Source organism: Eptatretus burgeri, chromosome 24 (genome assembly GCF_056783735.1).
Source record: "Eptatretus burgeri isolate ZD-2024b chromosome 24, Ebu_testis_v1, whole genome shotgun sequence".
NCBI classification, from domain to species: domain Eukaryota; kingdom Metazoa; phylum Chordata; class Myxini; order Myxiniformes; family Myxinidae; genus Eptatretus; species Eptatretus burgeri.
In genome coordinates, this window is record NC_140984.1 from 531,296 (window position 1) to 549,585 (window position 18,290).

At 49.7% G+C, this 18,290-nt stretch overlaps 2 protein-coding genes across 2 annotated transcripts in view; one reads left to right on the plus strand and one right to left on the minus strand.

The window, feature by feature from the left end:
- Positions 1-18,290, minus strand: part of LOC147007830 (CCR4-NOT transcription complex subunit 9-like) — a 158,577-nt gene that overhangs the window by 8,526 nt on the left and 131,761 nt on the right. The window contains exons 3-6 of the mRNA XM_085866253.1: positions 1,514-1,629; positions 1,280-1,299; positions 936-1,045; positions 207-317 (exon numbers count right to left, since the gene is read on the minus strand). Of these exons, the coding sequence (XP_085722379.1) occupies positions 207-317; positions 936-1,045; positions 1,280-1,299; positions 1,514-1,629 (357 nt within the window). The remainder of the gene's footprint in view (positions 1-206; positions 318-935; positions 1,046-1,279; positions 1,300-1,513; positions 1,630-18,290) is intronic.
- Positions 8,509-16,321, plus strand: LOC147007831 (uncharacterized). The gene is made up of 4 exons (XM_085866336.1): positions 8,509-8,616; positions 13,028-13,125; positions 14,065-15,046; positions 15,545-16,321. The coding sequence occupies exons 2-3, from the start codon at positions 13,030-13,032 to the stop codon at positions 14,674-14,676; spliced, it is 708 nt and encodes a 235-aa protein (XP_085722462.1). The 5' UTR covers positions 8,509-8,616; positions 13,028-13,029; the 3' UTR covers positions 14,677-15,046; positions 15,545-16,321.

Consider the following 18,290-nt stretch of genomic DNA (forward strand, 5'->3'; position numbering starts at 1 on the left):
AAATCAGGATTGTTTATTCTACTGCAATGGACATGCTACTTCAAACAAATCGATGAAGAAGCGATTATAATGGAGCTGAAACGACGAAAGCAAAATCGTTAAGAACAGCAAGCATGAAGCAAACACCATTAAGGAAGCATCACTGAGTACCTAACAAGACAAATCATACCAATGTTCCCCATTATCAAGAGGCGTGCATGAACCTCCCGTTTTTGAAAGTTCACAGTCAAAGTCCATGATGTGCAAGCAAAGAGGGATGACCTCTGTGCCAATAAGGAAGTTGAACACACTCCGTGCATTACCCTTTACCAGAGCACCTAAACACAGGAATCAAAAGTATTTCCATGACAACCAAAGATTAATACTCCGTATAAATTACCACAATCGCTTACTGACAACAGTACAAGGAAAACAATGCACTCACTCGAACAATGTTGACTAATTCAGGAAACTCTCTCCCAGTGATGTAACAGAACCACTCAATCAAAGGTTGTTTTGAAGATTAAAATAATAATAATAATAATAATAATAATAATAGTAAAGGAAAACTGATGTTCCAGGGTTTTTCATTGTGAAAACAAATAACACAAGTCCACCTGGATGTGAACCTGGTCAACACATTTTAATGTCTACACTTTCACAATGTAGAGCATCTCGGCCGGAAGAGAGAGAGGGACGCAAGAGGCCAGAAGACAGAGGGGCGCAAGAGGCCAGAAGAGAGAGGGGGCGCGAGAGGCCGGAACACAGAGGGGTGCAAGAGGCCAGAAGACAGAGGCGCAAGACGCCATAAGAGAGGGGGCGCAAGAGGCCAGAAGAGAGAGGGGGCGCAAGAGGCTTGAAGACAGAAGGGAGCGAGAGGCCGGAAGACATAGGAGCGCCAGCGATTCGGAAGATCACCCGAGTTGAGAGCAAAACAAAGTGTCCATGAAACTTACCAATGACTCCTAAGCTTGACAAACGCAAGAACTCAAAGGGTATGGTTTGGCTTGTGGTGTGAAGGAAAGGAAAAAGAAAAAAGAGCATTTGTGTGGAGACAAATGCGTCCCTGAAAAAAAAACCATACACAAATTACCTTCCAAATGAAAGTTTTCCCATTCGAAGGATTTAAAAAGAGGGAGAATTATCAAATTAAAAAAAAACTTAAATTTTCTTGTGAATAACACATCACAAGTATATTTGAGATATATTTGAATGTAAATTGTAATGTTTCCTCGAAGAGGTCAAATTTGTGAAGGTGTTGATTGTCAGGATGAATTGAGGGTTTCTCGGTCACCCGTACCAGTCCTTGAGGACATCCACCTGTCGGGAGTCAGGGGTGCCGAACGCATCATCATGGAACATCCTTCTGTTTAACAAATTCCTAACCTGAGGAATGCTGATCACCTTGTGACCATTCTCCTTTTTTTATGACAAAAAACAAACAAAAAACAAATCTACCCCCCCAACCTCCCAATCCCACCGCCCCCCCCACAAGTAATACAAAAAAGGCGAGAGGAGGTGCAATAGATCAGACCTGGTCTCCGGATGCGAGGCAATACGTTGTAACAATGACAGGGCATTGCAAATACGGGTCGACTGACGAGCGGTCAGAGTAGGAGGGTTGAGCGAAGGGTAGACGTTCACGATCTCCTGCAAAACACATTGCCAATGCATTGATGAGCCTCCGCCACACATTTCCTTCATATTCGGCACAACAAATTATATCTGGGCATGAAGCAAGTAAAATGATTTTGGGATCGCAGACAAAAGTCATGGGACACACAATTTTATTTCTATATTTTGGCAATTACTGTACAGTCGGACCCCGACATTGGCCGGGGATCCTTTCCAGAAAAATGCCACAAATGTCAAATTCGCAAATGTCGGGGCATTGTTTCAATGGGAAAACGGGGATAAGTTCCCGGTGGTTTCAAAAGGTAAAAGCAAAAAAATCCCCTGAAAAGCCACAAATACGTCCACAAAAAAACCGCGAATACGCAAAGCAGCGAATGTAGGTTAGAAAAACCGCGAATACGCGAAGCACAGGGCTGTAAATGTAGAAGCAGGTCAGAAAAACCACGAATACACGAAGCACAGGGCTGCAAATGTAGAAGCAGGTCAGAAAAAACGCGAATACACGAAGCACAGGGCTGCAAATGTCGAAGCAGGTCACATTTTATGAACCGGAAGTAGCAGAACCGCAGATGTCAGGGTCCAACCTTGTTTATAATCTTTTTTACAGGAAATAATATTACGGGACTTTTGGTAACCATTTTTTATGTACATATACACTTTACCACCTACCTCCACTACCATCACACAACAGTGGAGGAAGTGAGCCAAATATATTTAGTACAATGGCTTATAATACCCTGTCAGCAGCAGGGATCAGTAAACCACTTGCACCGTGGCATTTGTACAAGCAAATATCATACGTCATCGTCCGATGACAAAAATCGTTCGTCGCCCCCATGGCGGTTGTGCCCATGACCTGAGCCAGGGTCCTGCTAACAGGAATACAATTTATTTTATTACGCTCTACCAGGAATACAAACAACAAGGAAAAATGCTTCAAAAGGTGCCGTTCGAGGCGAGACGTAGATACACTTGCTCCATTATATGTAGAGACTTTACCATCACCGCAACCAATATACCACCTTGAATTGTTTATTTTATTTTTGCACACTTTACCATCTCCGCTATTTACATTTTTTTAATTTAAATATGAAATGGACACGCCCCATTTTTAAGATGCAGTTGGGGAGGAAAAAGAAGCCTCGCATCCTCGTTTTTGAATACTTCTGACATTGACATGAACGTAACACAATGGACATGAAGGAAGAAGAGAAGACCCAAGTTGAAGTAAAACAGCTGGAATGCGAGTATAAATGTCGGACATGTTTGAATCAACTTGTTCCTGTTGCCAAATGAACCAAACAATTCCACCTTTCTCGAGTTTGGATACTTCCTTCCAATTTTCAGCGCTGACCACGAGTTCTACTTCACTGATGTGGAGAAAAAAAACAATTTACGGGCAATGATTATGATGCAATCGAATGAGAATCACTCCAAACCAAGTGGTGTACTCCCAACGAGATTTAATTTTTTTTGGAAGGTGTAAGATTTAATTTGGGATTACCTTCACCTCATGGGACTGTGTCCATTCTGACATGCACGTTCGTGGCACGAGGTGCGGCGCTTTTCCCGTGTGCGGCGTGGGGTGCAGCACATCTCGCAGGCACGGTACACTGAGGACTGTACAGTGAATGCTTGTGGGCGAGGGAGGGGGCGGGGTTCCTGTCGCGGCCTTGGGCGGGGCTCCTGTCGCGGCCTTGGGCACGTGAGTGGAGGGGCGGGGCTCCTGTCACGGCCTTGTGAACGTGAAGGAGTGGGCGGGGCTCCTGTCACGGCCTTGTGCGAGTGAAGGGAGTGGGCGGGGCTCCTGTCGCGGCCTTGTGCACGTGAGGAAGAGGGCGGGGCTCCTGTCACAGCCTTGTGCGAGTGAAGGGAGTGGGCGGGGCTCCTGTCACGGCCTTGTGCAAGTGAAGGGAGTGGGCGGGGCTCCTGTCGCGGCCTTGTGAACGTGAAGGAGTGGGCGGGGCTCCTGTCACGGCCTTGTGCGAGTGAAGGGAGTGGGCGGGGCTCCTGTCGCGGCCTTGTGCGAGTGAAGGAGTGGGCGGGGCTCCTGTCACGGCCTTGTGCAAGTGAAGGGAGTGGGCGGGGCTCCTGTCGCGGCCTTGAGCACGTGAGTGGAGTGGGCAGGGCTCCTGTCGCGGCCTTGTGCGAGTGAGGGGAGTGGGCAGGGCTTCTGTCGCGGCCTTGGGCACGTGAGGGAGGGGGCGGGGAAAATGTCGCGGCCTTGGGCACGTGAGGGGAGGGGGCGGGGTCTGCATTGATACAGTGTCCCGTGTGAAGCGCCGGTACCTCTCGCTTGTCGCTATTATTTTATTTTTATAAACATAACACACGGGACGGCCGGCTTAACACCCCTCCGAAGGTGAGCGCACTGCAATGACAAATCACGAGAGCGGCAGTTTTATCGCCAGGTCGGGATTCGAACCCACGTCACCACCGAAAGGGATTTATTCAAAAGAAAAATGGGCATCCAGTGTTTTACGTTTGAAGCGAAATAAGTACAATGGGTTCAACCTCGTCCGAAATGGTGGACAGACGAGCACAGTGCACACCACAAGGGAGAACCGTCATGTCGGTGTGAATAATTACATTTTACCGCTTTCTAAAAGGATCGGAGGATTGAGACACATTCACAGAGCAGACATCAGGTTGTCCGATGTCAGATTTAAAAAAAATCACAAGAACACAAGATATAAATCCCGTCCGAGACCCATCGTCACGAGGCACGAGCAGTTGAACGCACCGGACGATCCCATTGGTCGATTTTCAAACAAAGCGATCGCTGATTGGTCGAGCTCGAGCACTCAAACTGGAACGTCATCTCGGCTCTTCCCGCCATTTCACCTCACAGTCAATTCCACCGAGACCAGTCAATTCCATTTCGTCCGAATCCGTCCACAACCTTTTGAGATATCGTGCTCACAGACGGACAGAAAGTGGTGAAAACAGTTCACCTCTTCCGCCTTCGGTGGTCGAGGTGACGAGAGACCAAGCAACAACGTACCTCGTTCAAGGGTTCCGGGGTTTTGGGCGGAATTTTCGGGGCATGAGAGGGACACATTGTGGAGAAAACAAACGTTGCCAAAGAGCACGGCGCCTGGCAACGGTTGGTGGTCACGAAAGGAAAAATGGCGCGAAATGAAGAACTTGCATGAGGAGTGAGGAGTGAAGCCTCGCGCACAACACCCCGCTGTGTGTATCCCTCCGCGAAGCACTACTTCTCAGCAGACAGGAATCCGGCGCTCACGTGGTTTTGTACTTCACGTGTGTTTATTACTTCACGCGATGTTCATGTAAATAAATCTACATTTTGCGTTCGATCTCTGAGGTTTTTTCCTTTCATTTCGCGCTTTTCGCTCCTCATCGGTTTACTTTCCCTTCGCGGATGGATATTCCACCGGCGCTCACAAGAATGAAACGGTGATGCGGTCGAAGTTGGTGTCTCTGGCGGTGGAAATTTTTTTCTCCATTTCGGATTTCATTTTTAATTTCTCAACGAAGAAGAGACTTGTGTGGTAAAAGGTGTTTTTATTTGTGTGAATAATAAATGATTAGTCAATAAAAGCGTTACATGTGACAATGGAGTTTCTGCACCTTGACATGAATTCAGGTATCGTCACCACGAGGTAGAACGACGAGGGCACTCGGTGGAGCGCGTTACCTCAGGCGGGCTGAACGGTTCACGTCATGTGTCCCACTGATTGGCTGGATCTGAATTCGGACCTGAACCCAAATATCCAATCGGTTTGTTCTTGGTTATCCACCCACGACTCATCCACCATGTTTCGAGACAGACAACCAAGCAGACAGACGGACGGATAGACAGACAGGAGTGAAAACGTCCACCTTCGGCGCCTGAGGTAGTAGATGAAACGATAAGGTGCTTCAGCGCTCGGCAGTCATGTTCCGTGAGCTCGTGAGGCCCACCACTTCGCGGCTGAGCTGTTGTTGTTGTTCCGAGACGTTTCCACGTCACAATAACAGCGCTGACAGTTGACCGGGGCAGCTCCAGCACAGCAGAAATGTGACGAAATGAGCTTCGATTTTCCAACCGACACAAAGCCATCATCGATGACACCCGTCCTGTGAGCTCCTCGCTCCATCTGGACCTCTAGCTTTGGGAAACTTCCGCAAAAGCGATCACATGAGGTCCAAGAATGGTGCTCCTGTTTTCCCGACCGTTTAATCGACTCGATGTTCAAGCACATGGATGATTAGGAGGGCGATGCTCGTGTTGCTTGAACCGTTCAACAAGGTCTGGTCTTTGGGAAATCTTCCCTGCATTGGAAACTCTTCCGTTCTCATTGCTGTTCCTGAAGCCGGAATCGATCCCACAACCCCCATGCTCCCACCAACGGATTGCTCTCGTTTCTGTTGTTGGTAAAATCAATGGACAAGGTGGTTAATGGACGTCTCGTTTTCTTCCTGGAAAAGAACAACCTGCTGTGCCTGCAAGAGTGGGTTGAGGTCCGCAAGGCCGATGAGATGGTCTGGAAAAGTCTTCTTTATAAGATAACAGCCAATGCCAGGGTCTGCCTGTGAAAGCATCTTGAGGAGGTAATTCGACCAATAAGAGGTCTGAAGACTCAATAGTTCGAAGGTGCGATGGTTTGGACTCGCAGGTGAGATGTTTCAACAACAATGGTCACACCTTGTTGGAGTGCTGCTGCCTTGTTGTTGTTTTCTTACCTGCATTACCTGCCCTGGTTGACCTCTCACTCTTCTCTCCAGGGCTTCAAGGAAGCGGTGTACCCTAACCTCATGTCATCCCCCATCGTGACGCATCAACTTTATTACCCCCCATGAACCCATCCGAACCCTCTTGGGAAGGGAATCAATCCACGGACACGTTTCGACCCGAGAGCCCGAGATCAAGAGAGAGAGAGAGGAAGCAACAACACACGACCCTTTTCCCTGTAATCAGACCCCATATGGATGTACACATCATCATACTGGATGGACATCGTTCCCGAGGGGAGGGAAGCCTTCACTGATGACGTCATGTATGAAATCCTGATTCGTCTACATCTATTTATTACATACCGGTTTGATTCAACCATCCTTGTGTGTGGAGGACCCCTTCGTTTCCCACAATTCCTTGGTGCAGTAGTCAGTTTTAAATAGGTATTCAAGGTCAGGGTGGAATAACTTACCGGTGATTTGTTTAATTTTCTTTAGTTTATCGAAACCAACGATTCAGGCACTCGTTGAGTTAATGAACACAAAGCCGTTAATCGATCGAAGCTTTCAATAACTATTCCGGCCTCGATCTCCATCGGGGACAATCGTAACCATCAACCGGCAGATCGAATCGAACTAGAAATCGAGTTTGAAAGTCTTAATAAGTTAAACGATGAAACGACGAAGAGCCTGGTGTACGTATGCCGATCCGAGATTCCCTGCACGGATTAATTATATATCGATGACGTGTAAAGACCTCCTCCACCTGGAGCCGGTGCGAGGGTATCAGGTGCCCGAGGAAGGAAAACCTCCAGCTCGACGTCACAACAACTACCCCCCCCCCCCAAGATGGGAGGATCAGGTTGGGATATCCATCAGGTTCGGACAAATTGCGGCGAAGCCGGCTGTCTTGCCTGCTCCCATCGACCCGTGACGGTCTTCTTTACCTGCTTCACCTCCCATTGACCACTGACCTGTTGAGTAAAATAAAAATAAACCAATGTCACCCACAGGGTGACCCGTATCTTGCCAAAAGGTGACCACGTGTGACTTCTTTAAGGTCACACTGAGGTGAACAGAGCTGCTATCCACCAGGAGCGACTCCTTGAGGAATATCTGCCTACGAGAGATTCCGATGAGAATCGTTCTACAGAGTAACCATGAAAAATATGCTTTTGCCTTACAACGTCACCAAATGACGTCATAATGTCTCAAGCTTGAATATCTAGAAAGCACTCATCGAGGTGTTCAATTTGAGGTTCTACACGATATGGTTCCTAAAACTTGAAAATTTGACCTTGGGGTCAAATATGATTGACCTTCGGCGCTAACCATGAAGGTCAAGGCCAATCGCCACCAAAAATTAATCAGCTGAGCGCCAGACCATGAACTATATTCCCATGAAGTTTGAAGACGATCTGATCAAAATTACTCAAAAAAATAAGGGTTTCGTCGACTCCCCTGATTTGCGACAAAGTGACCTTGACCTTTGACCTTGACCTTCAAAATTTTATACGCTGAAAGGGACCTCTATAGGCCTCTGATATGCGAAGTAACAAAAATTTCCGATGATAACTGTGCTCTGCAGAATTTTTTATACATGATTACAGACAAACAAAAAAAAAAAACATACAAGCTGAAACATATCTTGCAAAAACTTCGTTTTGGCAAGATAAAAAACGCTTCCCAACATGAGCTGTAATTGAACAGAGTGTCCAACACGTTCACATGTAAGTCTCCTCTCCAGATGTCAGTGATGTCTACCTGGAGATGCAGACACTGCTCAAGTCTGCTTGTTAACTCCACCACCGAAGGGAGCTGCAGGTGATGCTCTCACCTCCGTTTGTCTGTCTGTCTGTGAGCAGGATATCTCAATAAGTTGTGGACGGATTCGGACCAAACTTGGTGGACAGATCGGATGTGTGACAAGGACGAACTGATTCGATTTGGGTTCAGATCGACAGATCCGGCCTTCACTGGCTGGATACACGTCCGGAAAGATAATCATTTCCCATAAAAAAGGATGAAATGATTCCTCGAAATGTGAATAATGTTTCCCGATGAACAATAAGGAGACGACTCATCACGTTCTGAGGACTTTTGCTTCGAAGAAATATCAAACAATGACCGCAGATGTTCCTTCAATGTACGAGGAGCGAAGGGGGGGGGGTTCCATTTTACGTCACGCGTCACTTTACGTGTTGACGTCATCGTGGGGCGTGGCCTAATCGGAAAGGTGTGGCGCTCCAACAAGAAGGCGCGGCAAGCCGTGGATTGACGGACTTCAGTCGTTGTCCTGAGGGGACAAAATCATTAAACGAAGTACGTTGTTGGCAAAAAAGGTTTATTGTTATTGTTACAAAAGATTGTTGTCAAAAATAATGTGTTTAATTGAAATGGCGAAGTTTACGAGCATTCATTAAAATTAACTCGTGGACTGAATAAAATCTAAAACGAGTGGTGTTGTTAATTTATTAATTACGAGCAAACACCGTCTGTCGTTTCGGTGAAGGTAATACTGAGAGGGGGAAGAAAAAGTGTGGGGAGAGAGAGAGGAGGTGGAGGGGGGAAGAGAGAGGAGGGAGAGGAGCGTGGAGGGTGGGGGAGCGAGGACGGAGGAGGAGGGGTGGGGGGTGAGGCAGAATGAGGTGAGAGGAAGTGAAGGCAGACGTGCAGTCGAGCGTTAATTATGATTCATACCGTCTCATCAAAATGATTCTGCAAAGAAGAACAATAAAACACCGCCCAGACATAAACACCGCCCGGACACGTCCGGAGACAAACTACCGCCCGGACATAAACTACCGCCGAGACACGTCTGGAGATAAGCTACTGCCGGGACATAAACACCGCCGAGACACGTCCGGAGATAAACTACCACCCAGACACGTCCGGAGATAAACTACCGCCGAGACACGTCCGGAGATAAGCTACTGCCGGGACATAAACACCGCCCGGACATAAACTACCGCCGAGACACGTCCGGAGATAAACTACCACCCAGACACGTCTGGAGATAAACTACTGCCCGGACATAAACACCGCCCGGACATAAACTACCGCCCAGACACGTCTGGAGATAAACTACTGCCCGGACATAAACACCGCCCGGACATAAACTACCGCCGAGACACGTCCGGAGATAAACTACCACCCAGACACGTCTGGAGATAAACTACTGCCCGGACATAAACACCGCCCAGACATAAACAACGCCCGAACATGTCCAGAGATAAACTCCTGCCCAGACATAAACACCGCCCAGACACGTCCGAAGACAAACTACCGTCCAGACAAGTCTGGAAACAAATCCCGCACATATATAACCATCGTCTCCTAGAGGGAGAGAGAGAGAGAGAGAGAGAGAGAGAGAGAGAGAGAGAGAGAGAGAGAGAGAGAGAGAGAGAGAGAGAGAGAGAGAGAGAGAGAGAGAGAGAGAGAGAGAGAGAGAGAGAGAGAGAGAGAGAGAGAGAGAGAGAGAGAGAGAGAGAGAGAGAGAGAGAGAGAGAGAGAGAGAGAGAGAGAGAGAGAGAGAGAGAGAGAGAGAGAGAGAGAGAGAGAGAGAGAGAGAGAGGAGGGAGGAGAGAGAGAGAGGAAGAGAGCAGAGAGGGAAGGGGAGGGAGAGAGAGAGGGGGAGGGGCAGACAGGGAAGGGGAGGGAGAGAGAGAGGGGAGAGTGGGGAGGGAGGAAGAGAGAGAGGGAGAGAGCGGAGAGGGAAGGGGAGGGAGAGAGAGAGAGGGGAGGGGCAGAAAGGGAAGGGGAGGGAGAGAGAGAGGGGGAGAGAGCGGAGAGGGAAGGGGGAGGAGGGGTGGAGAGGGAAGGGGAGGGAGAGAGAGAAGGAGGGGCAGAGAGGGAAGGGGAGGGAGAGAGAGAGAGGGGGAGAGAGTGGAGAGGGAAAGGGGAGGAGGGGTGGAGAGGGAAGGGGAGGGAGAGAGAGAGGGAAGGGGAGGGAGAGAAGGGGAGGGGCGGAGAGGGAAGGGGAGGGAGAGAGGGGTAGGAGCGGAGAGGGAAGGGAGGAGGGAGAGAGAAGGAGGGAAGGGGAGGGAGAGAGAGAAGGAGGGAAGGGGAGGGAGAGAGAGGGGGAGGGAAGGGGAGGGAGAGAGAGAACGGAAAGGGAAGGGGGAGGAGGGGTGGACAGGGAAGGGGAGGGAGAGACAGAGCGGAAAGGGAAGGGGGAGGAGGGGTGGACAGGGAAGGGGAGGGAGAGAGAGAGAGGGGGAGAGAGTGGAGAGGGAAAAGGGAGGAGGGGTGGAGAGGGAATGGGAGGGAGAGAGAGAGAGAGGGAAGGGGAGGGAGAGAGAAGGGGAGGGGCAGAGAGGGAAGGAGGGAGGGAGAGAGGGATAGGAGCGGAGAGGAAAGGGGAGGGAGAGAGAGAAGGAGGGAAGGGGAGGGAGAGAGAGAAGGAGGGAAGGGGAGGAGAGAGAGAAGGAGGGAAGGGGAGGGAGAGAGAGGGGGAGGGAAGGGGAGGGAGAGAGAGAGGATGAGGGAAGGTGAGGGAGAGAGAGAGCAGAGAGGGAAGGGGGAGGAGGGGTGGAGAGGGAAGGGGAGGGAGAGAGGGGGCGGAGAGGGAAGGGGAGGAGAGAGAGGGGGAGGGGCGGAGAGGGAAGGGGAGGGAGAGAGAGGGGGAGGGAAGGGGAGGCAGAGAGAGGGAGGGAAGGGGAGGGAGAGAGAGAGAGGGAAGGGGAGGGAGAGAAGGGGAGGGGCAGAGAGGGAAGGGGAGGGAGAGAGGGATAGAAGTGGAGAGGAAAGGGGAGGGAGAGAGAGAAGGAGGGAAGGGGAGGGAGAGAGAGAAGGAGGGAAGGGGAGGGAGAGAGAGAAGGAGGGAAGGGGAGGGAGAGAGAGGGGAGGGAAGGGGAGGGAGAGAGAGAGAGAGGATGAGGGAAGGGGAGGGAGAGAGAGAGCGGAGAGGGAAGGGGAGGAGGGGTGGAGAGAGGGAAGGAGAGGGAGAGAGAGAGGGAGGGGCGGAGAGGGTAGGGGGAGGGAGAGAGGGGGCGGAGAGGGAAGGGGAGGGAGAGAGGGGAGGGTAGGAGAGGGAAGGGGAGGGAGAGAGAGGGGAGGGAAGGGGAGGGAGAGAGAGGGAAGGGGAGGGAGAGAGAGAGGGGGGAAGGGGAGGGAGAGAGAGAGGAGGAGGGAAGGGGAGGGAGAGAGAGGAGGAGGGAAGAGGAGGGAGAGAGAGGAGGAGGGAAGGGGAGGTGGAGCGAGAGAGAGAGAGAGAGGAGGAGGGAAGAGGAGGGAGAGAGAGAGGAGGAGGGAAGGGAGGTGGAGCGAGAGAGAGAGAGAGAGGAGGGAAGGGGAGGGAGAGAGAGAGAGGAGGGAAGGGGAGGGAGAGAGAGAGGAGTGAGAGAGAGAGAGGAGGAGGGAAGGGGAGGTAGAGCGAGAGAGAGAGAGAGAGAGGAGGGAAGGGAGGGAGAGAGAGAGGAGTGAGAGAGAGAGAGAGAGGAGGAGGGAAGGGGAGGTGGAGCGAGAGAGAGAGAGAGAGAGAGAGAGAGAGAGAGAGAGAGAGGAGAGAAGGGGAGGGAGAGAGACAATGAGGGAAAATTAAAACAATTAAAACAACAAAACATTAATTAAAAGAAAAGGGAAGGGGAAGGAGGGGTGGACAGGGAAGGGAGGGAGAGAGATAGAGAGGGGGAGAGAGTGGAGAGGGAAAAGGGAGGAGGGGTGGAGAGGGAAGGGGATGGAGAGAGAGAGAGGGAAGGGGAGGGAGAGAAGGGGAGGGGCAGAGAGGGAAGGGGAGGGAGAGAGGGATAGGAGCGGAGAGGAAAGGGAGAGAGAGAGAGAAGGAGGGAAGGGGAGGGAGAGAGAGAAGGAGGGAAGGGGAGGGAGAGAGAGGGAGGGAAGGGGAGGGAGAGAGAGAGGATGAGGGAAGGGGAGGGAGAGAGAGAGAGAGAGCGGAGAGGGAAGGGGGAGGAGGGGTGGAGAGGGAAGGGGAGGGAGAGAGAGAGGGAGGGGCGGAGATGGTAGGGTAGGGAGAGAGGGGGCGGAGATGAAAGGGGAGGGAGAGAGGGGGAGGGGCGGAGAGGGGAGAGAGGGGAGGAGGGAAGGGGAGGGAGAGAGAGGAGGAGGGAAGAGGAGGGAGAGAGAGAGGAGGAGGGAAGGGGAGGTGGAGCGAGAGAGAGAGAGAGAGAGGAGGGAGAGGGAGAGAGAGAGAGAGAGGAGGTAGAGAGAGAGGAGGAGGGAAGGGGAGGTAGAGTGAGAGAGAGAGAGAGAGAGAGAGAGAGAGAGAGAGAGAGAGAGAGAGAGAGAGAGAGAGAGAGAGAGAGAGAAGGGAGAGGGAGAGAGAGAGAGAGGTAGAGAGAGAGAGAGGAGGAGGGAGAGGAGAGAGAGAGAGAGAGAGAGAGAGAGAGAGAGAGAGAGAGAGAGAGAGAGAGAGAGAGAGAGAGAGAGAGAGAGAGAGAGAGAGAGAGAGAGAGAGAGAGAGAGAGAGAGAGAGAGAGAGAGAGAGAGAGAGAGAGAGAGAGAGAGAGACAATGAGGGAAAATTAAAACAATTAAAACAACCAAACATTAATTAAAAGAAAAAAAACATAAAAAAAGAAGAAACACCATTTTTATTTTAACCCCCTGGTGATACCCCTGAGGGTGTCACGCTTTTCTCATCATCACTCCCCACCCACTAATGAAATTAATTAGTTTGGTGGGATTTATTTAATCTGGTGTTGGTGTAGCACAGGCATGATGGACCGAATGGCCCCCTCCTGCATCTGATGTCCTTGTTATTCCTGTGTGCGCAGCCATGGATCATCCCTACCATCGCATCACCGCCAGGAACCCCCAGCTTACACGGATTAATGATGAAAACGAACAACCGGATGAGGTTCGAGCTCCACAGGCAAGTAATGTCCGCTGTACAATACTGTAACCATGTTATTGTCCTGCATGATCACCTGGACTGTCTAAATAATCTCGGGGTTATCGTCTCTCCGTCAGTGGGAGGCACTGATGACGTCATGGAGGATAGAATCCACTCGGGGTTCACCTCTCACCCCAATGGAGCCACTGATGATGTCATGTAGTACAGCAAGCACTCCGGGTTCTCCTGTCACTGATCAATGGAGGCAGTGACATTCTAACAGAAGTACTCGCCTCGAAGAGGAACATAGAAGAGGTGTAAATGTATTTAGCCGAGACTGATGATTGGTTAAGGGTGAATGATTTGTGCCAATAAGGACGTGCATTGAATGTGCGAACTGTTCTGTCCACGGTACCACATTCCGACACACTCCATTTTACCTGATACGTGTGCCGAAGGCTGCCCTGGCACACCTGTCGAATCTGTAGGCCTTGCAGTGCACCTCACCCCACGGGCTCGACTCGCCAACTCGACATGTGACTCCGCGTGATGTACGACACGGTGATCTGAGAATGAACGATCTATGTTCATGTAAACCTTCGTGCGGACTCACACACTCACTCATTGACGCACAGACCGAACCAAATATTTCCCTTTGTGCGAGGATAATCATGTAAAAAGGGGATTTTCCACCTGAATTATCTTCCCACCAAAAGACCACCACTGTGAGCGCGTGGTCGATATCCTTGATACGAGGTGACTGCCCAAGGAGCCGGTTGGACGGACGAGGTAACAGGTAACCCCGGTTAGATATCCCGCCATCTCCGTGGCAGAAGGTAAAGACAGCAGAGTTTGCTATTTTGAGGCCTGAACTGTTTGAAACAACATGTTGAGCAATTTGCTTTAATCTTGCGAGAGTAACCGAGAGAGACGATCGGTGATGTCACAAAGGGAATGCATTGTTTTTCTTCCACGCAGGTGAAAAAGTCAGGAGAGAAGAGAAAGAAGAAAAATGAAATGTCGGCGATCGTGAAGAAGGCAAAGAAGGATGGAGGGAAGAAAGTGAAAAAAAACTTCAAAAGTGTAAAACCAACATTGTGTTCAAGAGAAAAGAAGAAGGATACGGAGAAGAAGAAGAAGAAGAAGAAGAAGAAGAAGAAGAAGAAGATCGATAAACTGTTCAATATCCTGCAGAAGGTTTTACCGAAGGAATCAAACGCGTTGACCGCAGATCTTCCCGGAACTGTCCGTAAGAGCTCGCCGGCTGATACCGAGCCCTCCACCGACCCATCACTGAAAAACAGTTCGGCGAATGACCTTTTGGTTCTTCCTTCGGTGAATGAGAGCAACCGCTACAGAAATATGGCGGCAGGGGTGGGAAAAGATGTCACCTCGAGAAACAAACGATATCACCTCAAGAGCTTGCCGCCACGTCCCACGAGCCATCGGTCACCTGCTCACTCAAACTCAGATCTCGAACCGCCGGAGAAAAGAGCAAGAAAGATGGCACCGAGAAACGACGAGGAGCTTTCAACTTCTTTGGCTGAGATGTTCCTGAGAAGACTGTCCTTGAAGGAAAGCGCGGGCTGAAGGAACTTCAATGTCGTTCGAAGATGGCCGAGGGTCGACTGGCAAGCATCAGGGAGCGTTTGGAGTTCCAAGTGTCGATCAAATGGCAATGGCAGAAGACAAGACGAATGTGGAGACATCTCGTGACCGTGACACTCCAGGAGTTGGTCACAGTTTAGGTGTTCCTGGATCATCCACATCCCGGTGGAGGCGAAAAGCAGCCACCGTGAGTGTCACAGAAAAGTCCACTTCGGCAACTACTCCCGGCAACAGCTTTCCAGCCCCAGGGACAGGACTCCCCTCTGGACCTCTCCTCTGCCTTTGCGAAAGAGGGCAACGGACGAGAGATCTCTGGAGCAGGGTACCAACCGGAAGTGGAGCGCAAAGCAAGGTCAGTGATGTTGGGAGATCAGGCTCAGAAGTACGGTAGTTGTGGAGCGCAAAACGTGGTAGCTTAACTCCCTTTCGGACGTTGCAAAAAAATCTGGACCGAGTTCATCCTTGGTAACTCAGGTTGAGGTGAAAGTTCACCTCAACTTGATACATCCCGGTGATACCCCGTGCAGTCAGTCCTCTTAAATGTTTAATGCAACCTCGGTCTTTTGTTGATATATCCTTGGAAGGCCAGACTGTCTTCCCAATGAATGTGGTTAACTCGGGAGTTATTATTTGGGGCCTGTGGTGGTACTTGTGGTGCTATCTAACAATGGAGGACACGTGGGATGGCTGTTCTATTGTCACATTCTAGTTGGACTTCCAGGATATCCTTTGTCGTGCTGTTTGCCCAATCTACTCCATAAACTGCAGCTCTCAGGGAGAGTTTGTTCAGCATGTGCATCTGTTTTTCTTCCCTCGCACTTACAACCACATTTGTCCAATTTTCCCACAGGTACCACCACCACCACCATTTTTCCACCGTTGTATCCTCGTCCAGACTGCCCTTAACCGGAAATTTTTATTCGAAGTTGAAGGTGAAGCTTCTACGCCATCCCACACACCACTCCTCAAGGCTCGTGGTCCACGTGTGTAGAAGATGGAGGGGAGCATTCCGAACACCTCTTCATTTGCTGTTGTCATCACTCCCTGCACTCAACCTGTGACAACCACAACCACTGACTCTTGTTTGTTTGTTCTTCTTGTTTCCCATGCCAACATGCTGTTGCTGTTCATCTCCGATAATAACGCTCCTTGTGGAGCAAACTCAACATCTGATCCTCAATAAAAACAATTATGTAATCCATATTTTCATTACTCGAAGGCACTCACACCCTCCGGGCGGCAGGACCCTTCTCGGTGTGTCTGAGCTCGGGCCGGAGTACGTGCACCGGAGAAAGGTTGAAGTACGTGCTCGTCTGCTGGCCTCGGGTGGCCACTTCAGGCCAGTACTGGGGTTGGAACCACAGGGAGAACTTTTGAACAACTCCATTCGCTCAAGAACTGTTAAATGTCCAATTTTGGAGTTTCCGTGACATCCATGTTTGTTCCATCGTTGTAAGATTCTTCCACGTCCACTGCACCTTACATTTCTTGATGTTAAACTACATCTGCCAATGTTTTACCCAATCGATTAAAGTATTCAGACATTCCTGAATCTGATCACTGCCTCCTCTGATGTCGACCTTACTTCCAAGCTTTGTGTCACCTGCAAATTTGAAAAGCCAACTCTTAACCCCACTATCCAAATCGTTGATGTAAACCATGAACAACAGGAGCGAGAATTTCTTTGCAACACACGTCCCCTCCCGATGTGATATTTCTAAGTCCAAGAAGGCATAACCCTGAAAAAAAGGTAGAACATAACATAATAACATGTAGGGCCTTCCTGTCCTCAAACCACAACCCAAAGCCTTGATCTAATATCTCCTGGTGGTTTGTGAGACGTTTCGGAGTTCACCTGCTGGTTCATTCAGATCTCCTGCTCGATGTTGATAAACCTCCAAGTCACGGTGGCTCGATGAGGTCAACATCAGGACTGTGGGCTGCCTCAAACCCAAATGGAATCATCAAACGAGTCCTCGATGGAAGCAGCGTGGGAAGGTGTGTTGTCATGGCGATACAGGTTGGGCACCACACCGGTGGAACTCCATGAATGCTGGTACTGTCCTCTCATCGGGAATGTCACCACAGGGTTCAGTCGTCATCATTCCTTACATATCCAAGCCATGATGAAGTCTTCACACTCCATTTCATTGCATTCTCCATGGAGAATCTGATCGTCATTACTCATCATGGACGACGGTAGTACTCCATGTTGAAGAAGGATGACACAGTGGGGAGGGGAGGGGGAATGGCCGCCCATTCAAGTGTGCACACAATGATACGCTCATAAACTCCTCAAGAGTGAAGTAATAAGCATTTAAAAGCCGTAACTTTATTCTCGAGCGTTTTCTGAACGACCAAGACTTAATATTATCGTTTTTGAGCCCGATCTCACAATGGTGAAGAATCACTTTTTAAAGAAATTAAATAATTCTCATATCCAGATCTGGATCTTCACCAAAATCGAATCAGTTCGTCCCTGTCACACACCCAACCTGTCCACAAAATTTCATCCGAATCCGTCCACAACTTTTTGAGACAACCTGCACACAAACAAACAGGCAAGCCGGTAGGCGGCCATGGGTCGCCGAGCATCCGATGACCTTTGACCCCTGATCTGAGTTAATCTCGTACTAAGCACTTACGAAATTGCAATCGAATCGGTTAACCCGTGTATGAGCAAGGGGGCTTTGAATGGTCATTTTGCCCAAACAATGCACTCATTGACCTTTGACCCCTGACTGAGCCGAGATGGGTCAATATGTCCTGAAGCAAAGTTGTAGTACCCATTGAGTACTCTGTACCTATGAAGTTTCATTCGTATCGGTTAACCAGTGTCGGAGCAAGGGGGATTTGAATGGTCATTTCGCCTGAAAAATGCACTTATTGACCTTTGACCCCTGACCTACTCCAGATAGGTCATTATGCAAATGAGCAAAGTTGTAGTACTCATTACGGTCTATAAGCATGTAAAGATTCATTCGATTCGGTTAAACCGTCTTGGAGCTCGTGTACTTTGAATTTTCAACAGGAATGCTCAATGGCCCTCGGACACCCAAGTTGAGAGGGTTACCATTTGGAAACTATAAGATATAGAACAAAATGGATGTCATGCAGCGGATAGAGAATCACCTTAAGATTATGCATACCAAATCTCATCGAGTTCCATCTGCTGATAACTACTCGGTATCAATTTGAATGAAAAGTACCGAAAATGCAGTTTGAAATCGGAAATCCCCAAAGTTCGAGGGGGTGCTGTGGGTCAACAAAGATATAAATCGAAAATCTGGCTCGATCGTTTGTGCACAATGTATTCCAGACGGATTAGTGTGAATTTTCATGACCATCCGACCATAACCCGAGGAGGAGTAGCATTTGGCGCGAAGGCACCTCCAGCTCTCGCATATGATCGATTTTTTTCCCTTTGACCCCTGACCGAAGCAATATCGGTCAATATGTCCTGAGGCTAAGTTGAAGTACTCATTGCGTGCTATGAACCTGCAAAGTTTCATTCGGATCGATGCACTCACCTGGTCGCTAGGGGGCCTTCAATTTACGCCAATTTTCGGGCATACCCCATTATTATAGGGGGCGCT